Genomic DNA, 17,964 nt, shown 5'->3' with positions numbered 1-17,964 from the left:
TCAGCGGAGGCGGCGGAGCGACGGTGCTTCTATTTACCTTCTACGTCTCCTGTAGATGAAAAGGAGGCGCCCAGATGCTCCCCATTCCTATCAGAATACCTTCACCGCTTTTTGACGGTCATTTAAATCAATATCTCATTTTTCAGCCGGCGCCAATTGCCCGAGTTGAAAAAAAAATAAAATAAAAAAATGCGAAAATGCAATCAAATAAAATTTCCATTTAAATAGAGGAGTAAAATAAATAACACTCAATTTTGTCACATTAAAAATGTTGTCAATTCAATCTCAATCAATTCAAAACAAATTTCCCCACAGACGCGATAATGGACCCTTCTGTTGAAGGTATCTAGCGCCATCTGCTGTTCGGGTTGCACACTACACGTAGCAATTACGTTGAACTTTTCGATTCTCAAACGGTGGTTCCCGACCCTAAACTGGTTTGCGGGTACATTTCCATTTAAATAAATAAAAATGACCCTTATATTGCTAAAATAAATAAATACCATTATACAGCTAAAATTATGATTAAAAATATACATGACCACACAGCTTAAAAAAAAAAACACCACCATTCTAGGTCAAATAATAAAAAAAACATCACATCACATCCACATCAAATTTAACTCTGCATTACTTTAAACAGTGCAAAAAAAAAAAAGCATTGTAGATAAGTAGACTTAACAGAAAAAATCAAAATCAGAAAATCATATCTTGTGTTTGTGTCGTGCATGGAGCATTATTCGGAACCAGGCCCACTATCAGTACCACCATTATGACTGCAAAATGTATTTATTTTAATAAAAATAAGTTATCATACCATACAATACCTTCATGAGTTCACATCAATGACAGACGATATTTAAGCCATTCTGTTTGAAAATCACACCTTTTCGTAAGTGAAGGAGGCCAATGTCATTTTATTCAGATTTGATCACATTTCTATTAAGATTAGCAAAAATAAAAGTACAATGATATTGTATTCCATTTGTATGAATTTACTATTGCATCTTCAGCTTTTTTTTTTGTAACAAAAAAGGAAACGGGAAAAAAAATATCAAAAAGATATTCCTTCATTTCACTTATTTACATTGATCAGCTAAGCAGTTCCACTTCACACGCACACACGCACACAAAAATTACGTGTAGGATACACAATCTGCCATAGAGAAAGCCAAGCGCATACAAAATACTACATTCTAAATAATTTTTGGGTGAGGTTTAAAAAAAAAAAAAAAAAAAATTGTAATAACTGAGTTAAAACCTTGCTGTCTGGGTCCATAACATCCACACAGATTAGAAAATATCATTCCTGCGTCCTTACAGGAAAAATAGGTAAATTCCAAAAAAAAATGCACAATAGATGCATTTTTCTACTAGAAAAATAGATAAATAGTATAAAGTATTTTGGGACATACAAAAAATGCAGAGCTTTAAGTGAACTTGAGTCACTGGTCCAATGCACTAAATTAATCCAGCATTTGTAGATTTTTTTTTTTTTCCTTTTTCGTTGCCTCTTCTTGGCGCCTTAAGGCTTTCTGCGTCTGAGAGAAAGAAAGATCAAACATATTTGATTTTATTATTCAACATTTCAGTCGCATTTGCAACGGGAATCATCTTTGCTATATCACAACTTTTTCTGGCTTACTTTTGATAGCCATGACTCGTGCTCGCCGCTGGAACCTGAGGATAAAGGTTTGACAATTCAAGGTCACCGCAGTAAAAAAAAAAAATGTATTTAGCTTTTGTGGTGATTTTTATAGCTCTGAGCAGATAGATGCAGAGATAAAGTAAAAAGATAATAATAAATAATAAATAATAATAATAATAAACATAGCAGGCAGTGATACGTGGGATCCAGGGTAATCGGGCCTTCGTTCAAGTTCAATGGACGAGTGTGCTTTGTCTCTGCTTTCCCGTGTGTTTTGTGACTGCAGAAGTTCATTGGTTCCTGCCTGGTTACAGTGTAATCCTATGATCGGGTGGTGTTTGCGGCTGTGGGTGGGTTTCCTCCGCCGTAACTAACGACACTTATCATTATTTTATTATTATTTTAGTCAATATCATGATCACAATTATCAATGCATTTTCGGAAACAGAATTATTTTAAAATCAACAGTAAATCAACAGAAAACTGCGTTCACAATAATAAAGTATTTTATAAACCTATAAATAGATAAACTAAGGTTAATGCTTTAACTGACTGCAATTGCAGAGGATATTTAATTATTATGTAATTATTGTGTAGTGGGCTACAACAAAAACACAAAAAGAATGAAAACCTTTCCGAAACACATACACAATAAATACATGCTCCCTGTATTATGAAATTGCTTATGGTTACTGTTACCAGTAATTATAATTCAGGAAGTTTGTATTAGTGGATCGGTCGGCTCATCAATTGGGCCGACATTTGCGCCACTTTGAGATAATCGGCATCGGTCGATGCCTGCGTTCACGAGGCTGATAAACAAAGAGTGTCTGCAGACTAGTGTAATATCAATATATCAAAATATCAATTTTTCCATACATGTCAATTCTGAATATTTGAAATGGTTTCAATACTCACTTTCCGCACCATCAATATACAGGTAATAGCTGCGCTTCATCACTGTTGTCCTCAGAAGCATATATATTTATGATGTTTAATACGCTATACTTTGTTTTATCCAATTGTCTTTTGGTAATACTTTGACTTTTGGGTTCCTTGGATCCATGACATCCATGAAAGTCTAACCTCAGCCACAGCTGCACGTGCCGCCATCTTGGTGAGGACCCGGTTGTTGACCAATCACTCGTGATTTGCTCATGTGCCTGGGTTACGGCGATGATAAAAAGCAAAACATTTTTACTAAATTAACTGGACCCATAATATACAACTTACCCTGTTCTCTATGTCGACCGGTAAGTTTTGCCGCTCTCCAGACCCTGATCTCCTCTTGCGACTAAAACAAACAAAACAAATAAATAAATCCTCTGTCCTTCTTCGAGTAGATTTTAAATCATGGTACCTTCTACACAACAGTTTGTTTGTTTTTTTTGGCTATGCATTGAAGGTAGAAAATATTTAAACTAATACGTTCATACAGCTGCAAATAAGTCAAACTCAATGCAATTTAATGAAAAGTTGCAATTGAAGTGTTACAATGATGGCTGGTAAAAAAGAAAAACAAATTAAAATAGTCATGTTTTTTGTCCTGGAACACAACATCAATGGTCGTCCTCCCAAAATCGTACCTGGGCGCGGTGGGACACTCTTGCTTCAGTGTCTCGATGTCGGTAAAGTGCACAGCTTGTCCCCCTCCTCTGGTTTTAAACACGTCGCCCTAAAAAAATCAGTTCATAAGAGAATGAAAACACCGACCCAATAGATTCCATTCACTGCTGGTGTAGCGGCTCGACTCTTTGGCGAGACTCCGAATCAATCATGATGAGGTCACATCTACACATGCAAATTAACGACAAAATTGAAGAAATACACGTTGCCCAATTTCTTTCCTTCTGATTTTTACCTTGATCAGCTTGGTTTCGATCTCCCCATCGGAGGCGAGCTCCTGGTGCCTGAGCATGTATTTGTGGCATTTAGACAGAGCTTTTTCGCTGGGGGTCGACACCTTGATGGCATTGGGTATGATTGGCTGCATGACTGTGTCTAGGTCCAAATTAGTCGAGGGCTTGTGGTCTACCCACTTCTCCCCACCCGCCGAGTGAGAGCGCCTGTGCCGTGGACGAACTGGAAGGGCCGTCTGGTGATCGCAAAAAAAAAAAAGAAAATGTGAGAAAGTGCTGAGGAAAAAAGAGGAACCCCAGACGTAGGTGCAGAGGAGTGATCATAAGTAATGGGGAGTGATTAGTCGGTGTTAGTGTCAGTCTGAGTTGAAAACAAAGGCGATACTGGAGGAAACAACAGGGAAAACATTTTGAGAGACTTCTGATGGCCTGATGCCCTCAACTATCAGGCTTAAAGGATGGGTTTGCCATTTTTTCCAACCTAGGCATTTAATTCAACTGAAATGTTCGATGCCATCGTTCCAACTGGGCAGTATTTTGAGTATATTTTTTTCTAAATGTTTTGAATAACAGTGATATTGCATTTTATTTGAAACTACTTTTTGAAATTGTTGGTTGAAGCGGCATTACTTCACGTTTCTAGCCTCATTAGCACAGATGTAGCCAAAAGAGCTGATTTGTGGAAGTCCTAAAGAGTCAATAAATCCCTGAAAAACCTGATAAAATGTAGTTTGCATTTGTTTTCTGGTATAACAAAGAAACGTTGTCTGACTATATTGTGAGTTTAGCATTTTCGAGGCTTAGAGGCTTAAAGGCTTAAACGTTTGCCCCACTGGACTGCATTCAAGCGCCGAGGGAAGCTGCAGCAGGGTGGTCAGTTTCTCCAAAAGCCTAAGCCTGGGTTAAAAAAAATAGTGAACAATTAGCAATAATTAACAATAGTGAGTAATTTAAATAAATTAAAGACTGAGTATTTTGGTCCTCCAGTACCACATCCGTTTTCTTTGGAAGCAGAAAGTGTTAGCGTCATGAAGAGAAAGTGCAACGGAGGGAGCTTCTCCGATCGAGACGCTGATGAACAACATTCTAGGTTAACTACGCTTTTCAAATATGTATTATGTATATTTACAGAACAACATAGAATAAACTTTTGTGGGACTTATGATATGATAGATAGTTATGCCGCTGCACTGGTCCCTTGCAAATGGGTGTCTTGTTTGTCTATACATAATACGTAAATGTCATTTTGAATACTTATTACATTATAGTGCACTTAGGGTAGGCAATATTAGGTTTTGAGTGCTTGGAATCCTGGGTCTAAGCTCCAGAGTGGAACTATTGGCCTTTATGATGCCATAAAGCTGGAATCATTTCTAAGTCTAGAAAGCAGCAGGAAAAACCAGGCACTAGAAGCAGAGAAAGTCAAAGCTACAGATGCATTGTGATGACTTTCTCCAGGCAGAGCCGTCTACTTAAAAAATAAAAAACACTAAGGATGCATTCTAAACAAACACACACACACACACACACACACACACACACACACACACACACACACACACACACACACACACACACACACACACACACACACACACACACACACACACACACACACACACACACACACACTGACCCTCGTGCCTGAGACAAGGTCAAGCGCGTAGGCGGGAGCCTTGGTGGGGGTCTCGGCGTCCGGGGCCCAGCGCTGACCCCTCCTGCGGCCCACGCTGCTGCTGCCACCGCCGAAATACGGGCCAGGGGTCCGGCTCCCATGCTGGGGGGTACCCTGCCCGGACACTATGGGCAACCTCTGCTCCCACTCAGAGATGCAGGAGGCTACTGAGAGACTAGCTGAGGAAGTGGTGGTGGTGGTGGTGAAGGAGGAGAGATAGGGGTCCTGAACTGCCCTGAGGCTGGCTGGGTTTGTGCGGGAAGGAGTTTGGCTGTAGTCCTAGAGAAAGAGGGCGTGAAGGAATGGAGCCAAGATAGGAAGCCGTGGATCAGGACTCAGCAAACAGCAGAATGTGGCGTTGAGGTGGCGGAATCAAAAAGACTTTAGGGGATCCATTTGCTTAGTGAAACGCACATTCCTCACTCCATGCAACAACCCCTGGATAAAGTTTGGACTGGGGGACTCACCGGCTGCGGCGAGGCAGACCTCTTCCTGGGGGTGGGGCAGTCCCTCTCCCTTGACGGACGCTGGGGTTTGTCCGGACATTCGGCTGAGGTGGTGGTGTTGCTCTCTGTCACAATGGCCTTTAGCTGCTTCAGCTTCTCGTCCTTCACCCACAGCTTGTTCTGCATCTCCAGCTGCTTGGCGTTGACTCGGCGATCCTGAGCAGAGGGAAACGACGGGGAGCGAGGGGAAGGTGAACAACCTTGCACTGTTATGGCTCTAACTTTTCTAGAAGAACACATGAGGCTGCAGAAGCAAAACATACTGAATAAGGAAATCATTCATAATAAAGAAAAATCATAAAATTGGCTAAAAATGTCTAATTTGATGGTTTCTCCCCATCAGGCCTCAAGGCAACAGGAACTACTAGATTTAAAAGAGAACTTATACTCAAAACTTGCGTTGACTCCGATATGACAGAAGTGTAAGTATTTCTGAGTGTGCCTTGAATAACTGAGTAACTTTACATTTTATTTAAAATTACTTTTTGAAATTGTTGGTTGCCGGTAGGAAGCTGCACAATTTCCTGTTTCTAGTCTCTTATGTAGCACAGATGTCACCAAAAGAGCTGATTTCTGGAAGTTTAAGAGTTAATAACCACCCCAACAAAAAACACACACACAAAAAAAAAACAAAAAAAAAAAAACAGCTTTTCACTGCTGACACCAATTAAAATCTTAAACTTAAAAGCAGCACTATGTAACTTATGGTATTTGGCGCCCCTACAGTTTCTGAGAGCAATTGCACTTTTATGCGACACAATGTGATGCGATGGTGCAGGATTAGCTGACACCAACTCGGGACTAGTATCCATTCTAGGCTAGGTACAGGCAAGGGTCGTCAGTCCTCTTCCTGGCCAGTGACCCAAGGCAGGGGGGCTAAGGGGGTACTATCACTTGCCCACAGTAGACCCACAGACTAGGAAGGAAAGGAGTTGTCTTACTTCTCCATTCCAGTTCAGCTCCTGCCAAACTAGCCACTGCCACTTTTATATCATTGTTGTAAAACTTGGTATGGTGTCCGAAAATAATTGATTTTACCGGACAAATTCGAACCTTATCGGCCACGTTTTACTAACAGTCTATGTTCAATTGCAAATATAATGTACACCTAGGTTTCAGCGCCCATTGCACAGACCTCGCCGCTCCCTGGAGATGCATTTTGACCGGCAAGTCTATCATTTATTGTTTAGCTTTTTTGTTTATAAATTTTACCAGGCAAAAAATGGTCATTACTGGCTAATGGAAAACCTAAGCTAAACAAGTGACTGAGTGCCGTAAAGCGCTACACACTTTTCCTGCAGTTTTTAAGTTACATAGTACAAGAACAGAGGTGCCATTCTCCATATTACAAGTCAGTGTACCATCAAAATAAATAAATAGATAGATAAATATATACTGTATTTATACACTTCTCCAAAATTGACATCTGAAATGCTTTGTTGAATCACAAAAGCAGTGAGACAAGTACAAGCTGGATGTGACTCTTGTAGTTGGTAACGCATAACTTGGGACACTCACACACTCCTTTTCCCACTTGTGCTTGGTGTCAGCCACCATGCCCTGCATGCGCTGCTCCATGCCCCTCCTCTCCGACAGCTCCCGCTGCAGTCGCTGCTCCCACGTCTCCAGCTCCTGCTGCAGCGAGCGCTTGTCCTCCTCGTAGATGTTGGTGGTCTTCTGGAGGATGTCGATCTGGAGAGAAGAAGGGGTGTGAGGCCAGTGCTTAGGAACTATACAGCTACCACTTAACTAAGATGAAGGTACAGACCTGGTGCTCCAGCAGTTTGGATTTCTTCTCCAGTCGTTCTATCACGTTCTTCTGGCCGGAGATGACCCTGTCCTTCTCGTCCAGCTTGCCTCTCTGGTTGTGAAGAAAGCTCTCCTTGGTGTTCAGATGCACGTCCAACTCCTGCAGCTTGGACTTCAGCATGCTCGCTGTGAAGGTAAACAAAAAGGGACGGTTACAGTAATGCTAGCCTATTAGCTTATATCCTATATTAAGTTCACACAAGACATAATAATTAGGGCTGTCACAACTATGACATTTTAGTTTACAATTAATTGTCATACGAATAATTGCACTCAACAATTTCCACTATCATAGTGGCATAAAATAAAACTATTGATATCCCTCAACCAAAGTGAAACTCACATTCTATTAATTATAATATTTGTTTATAATTCCCCTTAAATTATGGAATCCATAGATTTTACAAAAAGATTGTGGTTTGCTCAAATACAAATACTCTAACAATGATAATGGATACCACATGAAGTGACATCTACTGTATATACCTATACACATAATTGCAATTGCTTTTTTAAGATATTAAGTTTAAATACAGCATGATCTAAAAGAGATGTTAAACCATTCGGTCCACGTGGCGGAGAAACCTTCCTCACCAGTCTTGTTGACCTGCTCGGCCATCATCTGGCGCATGCGGTGCCTCCTCTCCAGCACTTCGACGAGACGCAGCAGGGTTTGGTCGTCAGCTGGGTCCAGCAGCTCACAGGGCGGCAGTGGCGGCAGGGACTCGATCAGATCGCTGACAAGGGACGGGTTATCTATGGAGCGCAGGGCAGCGGTAGAGACATGAATCAGATGTGGACCCACAAATTGAGAGTACTTGGGTGATTTATTTATTTGTTTGTTTGTTTTAACAAAGATGCGTGAACTTCTACTCTACTGTCAATGAAGAAAGAGATGTGAATATTTGCTTTCCACATACACTACGCAAGTAGTATGGGTGAAGTCTTTTTGTACTTTTGTTTTCCACATTCCACAATATGCTTTTGCTTGGGTTTCATTCTATGAATACATTTTCATTTAAACATAGAGTAAAAATCAGGTAAAACCAGCCATCCAAGTAACAATTTAGCAAATATTGCGGATATCGGTTGAATTTCCATGAATAACTGCGATCAGCAAATAATAAAAAAAAATAACGTGATTTTTTTTTTTTTTTTTTTTTTTATAGTAGTCGACACAAATAACTAGTGTAATGCTCTGTGTGTATGACTGTGGGGGGAGGGGGGAGATGGGGGTTCAAGTTCATTAATGGATTGTATTATAATTTTTACAAGTTCATCTGATTGAAGGGGAGGTGTCCAGGATAGAGGGTAATTCAAATCGTACTTTTCGTTAATATTTATTTATTAATTGATTTATTTATATAATATTTTTACAATGTTTCACAATAAAAAATAAATCAAACCAATAATATAGTTAAATAGTAAAACAACTTATTGAAATAAAACCTCACAGTCAGACCAGTGCATGTGCGCCTTTGCTTTGTGAATCTGTCATGACAGTGGGTGCGCTCCTTTTCAGGCAGGGCACCGCTCGGTGAGGGAGGAGCATAAGCTATCTCTTATATAAAGGGGGAAAAATTTGCTGGCAGCAGGAGACGGCAACTTGAACAAACAATACAATATAAAACTATAAAACTTGACAAAAATAAAAAAAGAATGGCTCATCGCCCAGCAAGACTCTGTTCCCTTCATTCCTACAAAAGAGCCATTCAAAGCTGCGTAGCTGCTGAGTTGAAAGAAAATAGATATTGCGCAAAAATAGGGAAACGGTTCGCACGGACCCCGCACAACTGACGTGGCCAGTGGAGCCGCAGTGGATTCAAAAGGAAGCGGCACTTACTGCACGTTGCACCGCACCAGCACACTTCGCAAACGTGTCCAGTGGACTTGAACCGACAACCGAACACTTCTCTCTCGCCATACACATATCCATGCACCAGATCACGCTCGTTCATTCCCTCTTGCGAGACTTGAGAACCGCCTGCAGTAACCAACGCATCTAGGGTCATTACAATATTTGTGGTGTGGGGATGGGGTGGTTTGAGCAGCCACACCTGTCCTGGGTCTAGGTAATTGGGCCCAGGATCAGAGTGGCTGCATACCTGTTGTTCGTTGATTGGTCTAACAAGCAACAGGTAAAACCCCCATCCCCACACACACTAAGGAAAGGAGCCCTGTCATGACATGCTGTCCACCGGCTCCGGGGCTTGTTTCCACCTCACCCACTCGCTACAAAAAACTTCTGTGTTTTCTACTCCATCGTCTGTGTCCCTGTGTGGGAGGGCCCTGAAAACACCGCTCGGGTGGCATGGTATTACTTTATCAGAATCACAATATATAACATTATTATTATACCTAAATGTCACAAAAATAATTGGGATTCCCTGGTCTTTTATGAAATGTATCTCTTTGAAGGTAAGCAATGCCACTTTTATAATCGGAATGTACATTTAGATATACTAGGAATTTATTATGGTGGAGTTTAAGCATTAAAAAATAAAAAGCGCAGCCCAGAAAGCAGGAGAACAAAAATAACTGGTCTGTACACAGTCCAATACACAGCAAGCTGCGATGCACTATATGTTCTTACACCTTTCATTCATAGCCAGCATTAACTTTTTCAGCAATTTGTGCTACAGTAGCTCTTCTGTGGGATCGGACCAGACCAACTGGACTTCGCTCTCCCACGCGCATCAATGAGCCTTGGGCGCCCATGACCCTGTCCTCCCTTGGACCACTCTTGGTAGGTATTAACCACTGCGTACAGCGAACACCTCCCATATAATTACGTGGCGATTCAAATATGTGACAAATAATCTCTTGAACTTGAAATAACAAAACCACAGGGAAAATCACAGGTTTTCAAGGCTGGCGGGTTTTTTCAAGCGCTTAAGCACAAAAGAGGCTATTGTCAAGGTATTCCCATACTAACAAACAAAAGTAAAGTACTAAATTCAAGCACATCAAGGACACGATGAGATAAGAAATTGTCCTTACTGTCGCCTCCTTGCTCCTCCAGACGGCGCGAGAGCTCGTCCCTGAATGCTTGGTTCCTGTGTCGGCGTCCAGCCGCCAGGGCGCAGATGGGCCTGTCGACCGGCCGCGCCACCTCTACCTCCTGGGTCATCTCTGCAAAACGCATCACCAGCTGGAAAAAAACCAACAAAATCAATACTTTATTGTGTCTTCTTTCAGTGCTCTGTTTCCCATGTAATATGAACAATAAGGATTTCATTATTTTGACACTTTCAACTTCTAATTTAACGTGAATGCTGATAAAAAAAAAAAAAAAAAAAAACAATGACAGAAAGAAGACACCAAAAGGACAAACAGGAATATCAGAATATCAACAGAATCAGAAAAAGCAACATTTTTTATCATTATTAAGATAATAAATAAATACAATAATTAATACATCATGCAACGAGAAAAGTTAAGAAAATTAACTCAATTTTAGTGTGAATTAATATATACTATTATATAGACTATTCTAATAGACTATATGCTATAGTCTATTTATGTGTGCGATTACTGGACATTTAATTGTCGTCTACAAACAAGACTGCTTACCATTGTTTCTTCGTAGTCGTCACCTTTGGGGTTGACGCACACGACCATTCTGACTTTTCCCTCTCCATCAAAGTAGTTTTTGAACAGGTGCGTCACTTTCGAGTCCCTGTACGGCACCATCTATACACACACACACACACACACACACACACACACACACACACACACACACACACACACACACACACACACACACACACACACACACACACACACACACACACACACACACACACACACACACACACACACACAGTAACTAAACTGGTAGAAAGACGGGTGTGGGTGAAATAAACGCCAACCGTTAAACAGCCGACCTTGTTTGTTCCACACATCTGGTTCTCTCTGAGGACTTCTATGCAGATGCGCAGCGTCATCAGAGACTGGTTGATGTTGCCTGTGAGCGGGACAATGGTCTAAATGAGTGTTTAACTCGATAATCTACTGAAACGAAGTGAAAGCTGGCAGAAATGTGAACATACCTGCTTCGCGGAGGCGGCTCCCCTCGGCTCGGGTTCGGCTGGTGCGTTCGCTGCCGGCCAAGTCGACCAGACACAGTTGGCTGACGTTGACCTGGCTCTTGTCCTGCAATTGCGCCACAAAATGATTTGCATTTGAGTGAGTGCCGTGTGTGCATGTTTGCCTTTCCACAACCACATGTGGACACATAACCTGGTTTTCATCAGAGCGTTGATAGAATATTTCAGATTTATAGATATGCATCTCTCAAGCTACATCAAATAGAAAAATACACCAGAGGCAACAAACATGTCAGATATTAAAGAAGAGCAACTTCATTTTCTAGTTCCTTGATACATGGAAGCAGTTTAGACATATCCAATGAAGAAAATGGATAAGACGTTAACGCATTGTGTCCGAAAGGTTTCAGAATAAACTGGTAGAAACTGGTAGAGTGGCATCAGATAGACCTCGTTTGGACAATTATGAAATCACGCAAACAATAGGACGCGTACATTTTCGTTTTGGATCATGACAATATCAATAAAGGGCTTTTTCCGAAAGGAGTGAAGCAGGCGCTACCTGAAGGATGTGGTCTCCGTCTGCGTCGAGCGGAGCCTGCGCCAGCTTCACAATGAACACGCTGTGGGAGCGACTGGACTCGCGGTTGAGCTGCGTGTTCGCTATCCTTCGCTTCTTTTGCCCTGGAAAGCACCGACACAAATATGTAGCATTAGCAACAGTCATAATGGACACTGCTGAATGAAATAACATTGGTTTTAATACATTTACCTTAAATAATTTTTAAAGACAGATTCCCGATGATCACATTATCACATATAACATTGGAATTATTCAATATTTAATCCCAATAAACTAGAATTGATTAAATCTCAATATAGCATTATCTTGTAGTGAATGGACATATATTCAATGTTGTGGCCAGGTTAGTATTAAACTTAATTATTATAATGTGTCGATTAAGCACATTGTAGTATTTTTTAGTATTACGCACAATTTCGTATTTTTAGAGCTTTTAGGGCTTGTTGTGCGTAATCACCGGGTGTCATGACATTTCACTGTATATATGTATGACCTTGTGTGTATGTGTGTGATAATCTCTTGAACTTGAATGGACACTTAAGAGGAGGAGGTTGAGGCGGTCGTGGTACTCGACCCCCACAGGGGGGCGCAAGGATTCCCAGGATGGTGTGGAGGAGGCCTTGGATGATTTGTGGCATGTGTTTCCTAATAATCAAATATTGGGTCCAAAATCCTAATGCTTGTTAGTTCAAATATAAATTATAGCAAACAATCCACAACAGTGTACTTGTTATTTATTGTTGTTGATATTGTTATGGAATGCTGATTATACAGTTGTCTGCTGAACAAAATAAATAAACAAAGAAACAAATAAAATGATTTGAATGCGGTCCTAACGGAATAATTATAGGCTTGAATGTGAAAGAAGTAAATGTGATGTGTACTCAACAATGCAATGATGATAGCATGTGTCAAAAAAATAAAAAATAAAAATGGTTTAATGTGCTTTAAAAAGGTGTGACCTCACTCGATCTTTGATTGCGTGAGGTTTGTCCTGTCTGAGGAGGTTAACTGGGGGAAAATAAATTAAAAAAAATAAAAAAAATTTGCCTGTTTATGGCACTGACCCTTCCAGAAAACTTCAAACGCTTCTTCTGTTGACTTGACCTCAACCTCCGTGCATCCAGCCACGTACATGTTGTGATTCTGATCTTCCCGTAAAATCTTGGACTGAGGAGGTCTGAAAGAAGTGGGTGGAAAGTGGAAACCAATCAGATTATGGATACAATAAGGATTAACACTGTGGGAGGAGAGTGAGACTGGACATAGGACAATTCAAAGTTATGTTATTAGCTGGATTTTTATTGTATTACAACAACATTAACATTAGACATCTGACAACAACCAAGGGGAAAGAACGCCATGCATGCTTTACACCAACTGAGCTGCACTCAAAGCTAAGCCATTCGTGGAAGGGGTTCCACACAGAGAAGCCAAACAACACAGCCACTTCATCCATGGACGGTAAAGCTACAACGCTACTCCGCTAGGCTACAGACAGGGTTTTTAGTCGAGGGAATATTTATGGGGTGACTAATAAGCATCTACATTACACATCAGCTTCAGCCAAGTTAGGACTAAGGAGAATTAGGAGAATACCATGGTACTTCATGGTTTGCACTATGGCAACATACATGAACTCGGGGTTCTGAACCGGTGTGCCACCAGCGAGCCACCTGACAAAAACAAGATCGATTTTGAAAAACTGTACCTTCCACACAAAAAGTGTCAGTAGTTGTAAAGAAAAAGTATATTGTATCACAATTAGAGGTTTAGCACAGGCATGCCACTCAGTCACAAAAACAAAAGTCTTCGCCTATAGTTTCCGTTAAATGTGTTTCCTGAATGTGAATTCATGTTAAAACTAATTGTGATCAAGAGCCAAGTGTTATTCTAACAGGTTTATTTTCAAAAATGTAAAAAGTGACACATGCAATTGCTTAGGAGGCGAGACTGAAACTCCCAAAAACAGTTCAGGTAGATAGGCAAGCTACACAATAGAAACTGTATTCTGCTGGTTGCTGATTTTAAATGGAACACTACGGCAAACAATCAATAATGTGTGTACAAGCTTTCATATAATTCAGCAACAGAAAGAATAATTCTAAGCAAAACTGAAGCATTTCATCACAATAATTGTAATGAGTTTTACAGGGTTAAGAACGATAATAAAAATCCAACTGAGGCTTATCACCCACAAATTCAGAAATGTGATATTTGACCAAATGTATGCTTTCGAAAAACTGCTGATCTCTCCAATGGGTCAGGTATCAAGAGAGTTAAAGCCTTTTAAAGGTCATTTCATAAAATCAAACCCGCTTTTTGGACAAATCCTCTTTCAAGTACCAGAAACTAGAAATGTTGATTCTGATGCGGAAGAACTTGACTAACGTGTATGTTTAAGTCGGTAAAAACGTTTGTAAAAATAAAAAATAAAAACAAAAAAATAATACAGAATTTAAGACACCCTGGATCTCATTGAGAGAAATTTTAGGCCAAAACTCATCGTCATGAGACTACAAAAGTGTATCACAGCATTACAGCTCTCTTTCATCACGGTCCCAATCAAAGACAATAAACCGTAGTAGTGAATGATCACAAGGGTCGTTGCTTACCTGGGTCTGATGGGATCAAAGGGAGAATCTTCCAGGAGGTCGTAGATGTAGTTGTTATAGATCTCGATGTAGGACACGAAGACGCTGTAGGAGCTGTCCTCGTCCACGCCCTCAACTTTACACGCATCCTCCGGACTGATCATGTCCGCAAACTCTGGGTCTGACCTTTGTCTGGAAAACAGGAGCAGAGGTTTTAGGGCACATGTTTATAGATTTAAATAAATAAATAAATATATAGATAGATAGATAGATAGATAGATAGATAAACAAACAAATAAAAACAAAAAGATTGAAAAAGAACCTGAATACAGGTGAAAGACTTCATTGGTTTATGAACTGAATACAAAGAGTGAGATCTACCGGGAGGAGGGCGTTTTGGGAACCGACTGCTGACTCTCCCTCTTCTGTCTCTCCAGGAGGGCATCCACCTGGTTCTGGATCTCCATCCCGTTTTTGTCGTCCGTTTTGAACACCTGACAGACGCGTGAAAAGGTTTGAACTTGATTGAACTCTGTTTCGACCGCTGACCCCCTATAGACAAACTGTCAGATAAAAACAAGGACGGGGGCCTTACGTATCTCTTGGCCTGGAAGGGGCTGATGCTGTTGAAGAGCATGTCCAGGGAGCGGGGAAGGAGCCCGCCCTCGCCGGGGGATCCGGTCATGGTGAAAGTCTTACCGCTTCCTGTGACGCCATAAGTGAACAGCAAACCTGGGCGAAAAACACAGGCGTTAGAGACGCCCCTCGGCCATGTGATGGACCACAATTACTGATTACCGCTCGCCGCCGCGGCTTTCTGTCCGCTCACCATTCTTGCACTGAATCAGGTCCTCAACGAGTGGCTTGGCGATGTCTCCAAACAGCTCCTTCTGGGTTGTCTTAATCCCAAACACCTTTTTAAAGGAGTACTGCGTCTAACGGACAAAAAAAGTGCAAACTTTTGAATAACTCAGCCACACAGTAGCCATGATGCTACAGATGTAAACTCAGACTTTATAACAATATCACACAATACATTGATGCAACCGTTTGATATTCAGTGACATCAGATAATGAGAATGTGGAATCTCAGACAGACATTTACCATGCTACACTATTCTGAAGTCATGATGTTTTCAACACCATAAATTATCCACCATTGTTTAGTAATAATCTAGTCCTTTAGCATGAAACTCAAGATATTGACACACATTTGATGTGTTTATTTCTAAACGTAGGTATGTAAATCTCTCAAAAGATGTAAAGTGATGAAGCTGTATTTAAATAAATATTTGAACTGCACATAGGATTTGTCACCCACTACAACCTTAGTGATATGATAATATCACTGTTTTTGTAGTACAAGGTTGGCTACTATCAAAATGTGAGACACATGAGAAGAAAATATATATATACACGCATGCGAGCGGGCGAGCGAGAGAGAGCGAGAGATACACCAGACCTGCACCGTGCAGGTGATGCATTTGATTAAAGGAAGCAGACTTGCTGTGTTGGGACACCTTTCAGACTAATAAGAACACCACACTGGATGTAAGGCAGAAAAGGTTTTAAACGCTTACTTCTTTGTATTCTCCATTTCTGTTGGCCTTGAGGCCGTCGGGGGCATGCAGCTGAATCGTAGTGTTGCTGATCATCTCAATACAACACTCCTCATCGTCCGTTCCCAGCGGACGGATCCGACAGTACACCTTAGAACAGAAAGCACCACACATTCAACATGCAGCGACAGACTGCTGTTATATTGTTGGCCAGGCCCGGGAAGTCGACGACCACACAATGGCAAAAGGGATTTAAAAAAGAGTTTGAGAGGAACAGCCAGAAGTGAATCACTTCTCACCCCGACAGGATCCTTTTCCATGTTGGATGCCTTCTTCAGGCCAGGCCGCCTAGGAGTTCTGCCCTTCCTGTGGGCAGTGGAAGTCGGTTCATCAAGAGAGCAATTCTCCACCATTTTCATGTTTAAGGACCATCAATTTGATACACACTAGGCCACAGACACCATTTGATAACATTTGGTCCCCGATGTTGGAAGATGTGTATTGTTATGTATGATTTTGTCCACATACATGTCTATACTATAGTTAGTGAAACTATGATTAACACAGTCATTGTACATTTACATTTAGTCATTTAGCAGACGCTTTTATCCAAAGCGACTTACAAGGGAGAATAACATTCAGCTACATTGCGACAGAGATTGGTGTAACAACAACATTCGTGTAACAATAAATATTACAAAAATTATTGTGGTTGACTGGCTGGCCTTCGTTTTCAGTGTAAAGGCAAATATATTGGAGCATTTATTTGGTACGGGTCTGCTCACCCCGGACTTTTCAGCAATAAATAAAAATAAAAATACAAGAAAACAAAACAAGACACTAAAATAACTTCCTTCATTACAGGTATCGGAGTACAGCAAGGCAGTGATAATACCTCATCCATTCCCTAGTTTGGTGCCCAGGTTTAATAAGTATTAGATCAATGGAGAGCTGGATTTTCTCATGGTTCTAATGTCGTAAATGAAATATTGGTGAAGCTTAGTTCCCCTTGGACCCTCTTTAGAGGCGCCCTGCTACGTTGCGAACCACTGCATTAGGAGACGTTCTATAACCGCCACTTAACCGTCTATAGCGGCGTTTTAAATGTAAACAATCGTTACTCCACTCCTCGCCTCCCCAGTTTAAAAAAAAAAAAAATCTGGTGTCAGACTAATATTAAAATTACGCAAAAAAAATCATCAAAATTCATTTGGGGACACGTTAAAATATGATTACGCTCATCGACCCGGTAGCTCCAGCGCGTTAACTGAAGTGGCTAATGTGGCTAACTTGCAGGTTGACGTTAGCCCCGCCACATTATGCACCAGATCGTTATCCGCTTAATTTTTGAAAAAGCCGAAATGAAAAAAAATAAAGTGAATGAATAATTAAATCATCTGAGTCAATTGTGACTCCCCCAAAAGGAATCCCCCCAAATATGAGCAGAAAACAGAGCTCACCCTTGTCTCTGCATCGCCGCTGTTATTGACGTCTCCGCTCCAGTTGGAAATTTGAAAAGTGCCTCCGGTGAAACGTCAGTTCCGCTAAGCGCGTTCATCCACCAATCAGAGAAGTGGACACAGCGACCTGACGTCATAGAGGGACAATGCGTAACACGTCACTGTTACGAAAATCGAATTCTTCTACAAAATAGAATTAACCATAATAAGCGCCACACA

At 41.0% G+C, this 17,964-nt stretch overlaps 1 protein-coding gene across 1 annotated transcript; it reads right to left on the bottom strand.

Moving 5' to 3' along the window:
* Positions 1 to 897: 897 nt before the first annotated feature.
* Positions 898 to 17,760, bottom strand: LOC307228402 (kinesin-like protein KIF23). The gene is made up of 23 exons (XM_079998044.1): positions 17,746 to 17,760; positions 16,585 to 16,651; positions 16,307 to 16,435; positions 15,556 to 15,661; positions 15,322 to 15,458; positions 15,108 to 15,220; positions 14,748 to 14,918; positions 13,767 to 13,808; positions 13,200 to 13,312; positions 12,112 to 12,233; positions 11,553 to 11,655; positions 11,388 to 11,467; positions 11,071 to 11,190; positions 10,498 to 10,648; positions 8,092 to 8,253; positions 7,457 to 7,623; positions 7,207 to 7,380; positions 5,650 to 5,844; positions 3,510 to 3,743; positions 3,235 to 3,323; positions 2,882 to 2,942; positions 1,646 to 1,680; positions 898 to 1,541 (listed from the first exon to the last, which is right to left on the bottom strand). The coding sequence occupies exons 1-23, from the start codon at positions 17,757 to 17,759 to the stop codon at positions 1,526 to 1,528; spliced, it is 2,601 nt and encodes an 866-aa protein (XP_079854170.1). The 5' UTR covers position 17,760; the 3' UTR covers positions 898 to 1,525.
* Between the last annotated feature and the right edge of the window lie 204 nt (positions 17,761 to 17,964).

Source organism: Zeus faber, assembly GCF_960531495.2.
Source record: "Zeus faber genome assembly, chromosome: 3".
NCBI lineage: Eukaryota > Metazoa > Chordata > Actinopteri > Zeiformes > Zeidae > Zeus > Zeus faber.
This window is presented reverse-complemented; position numbering and strand designations above follow the sequence as displayed.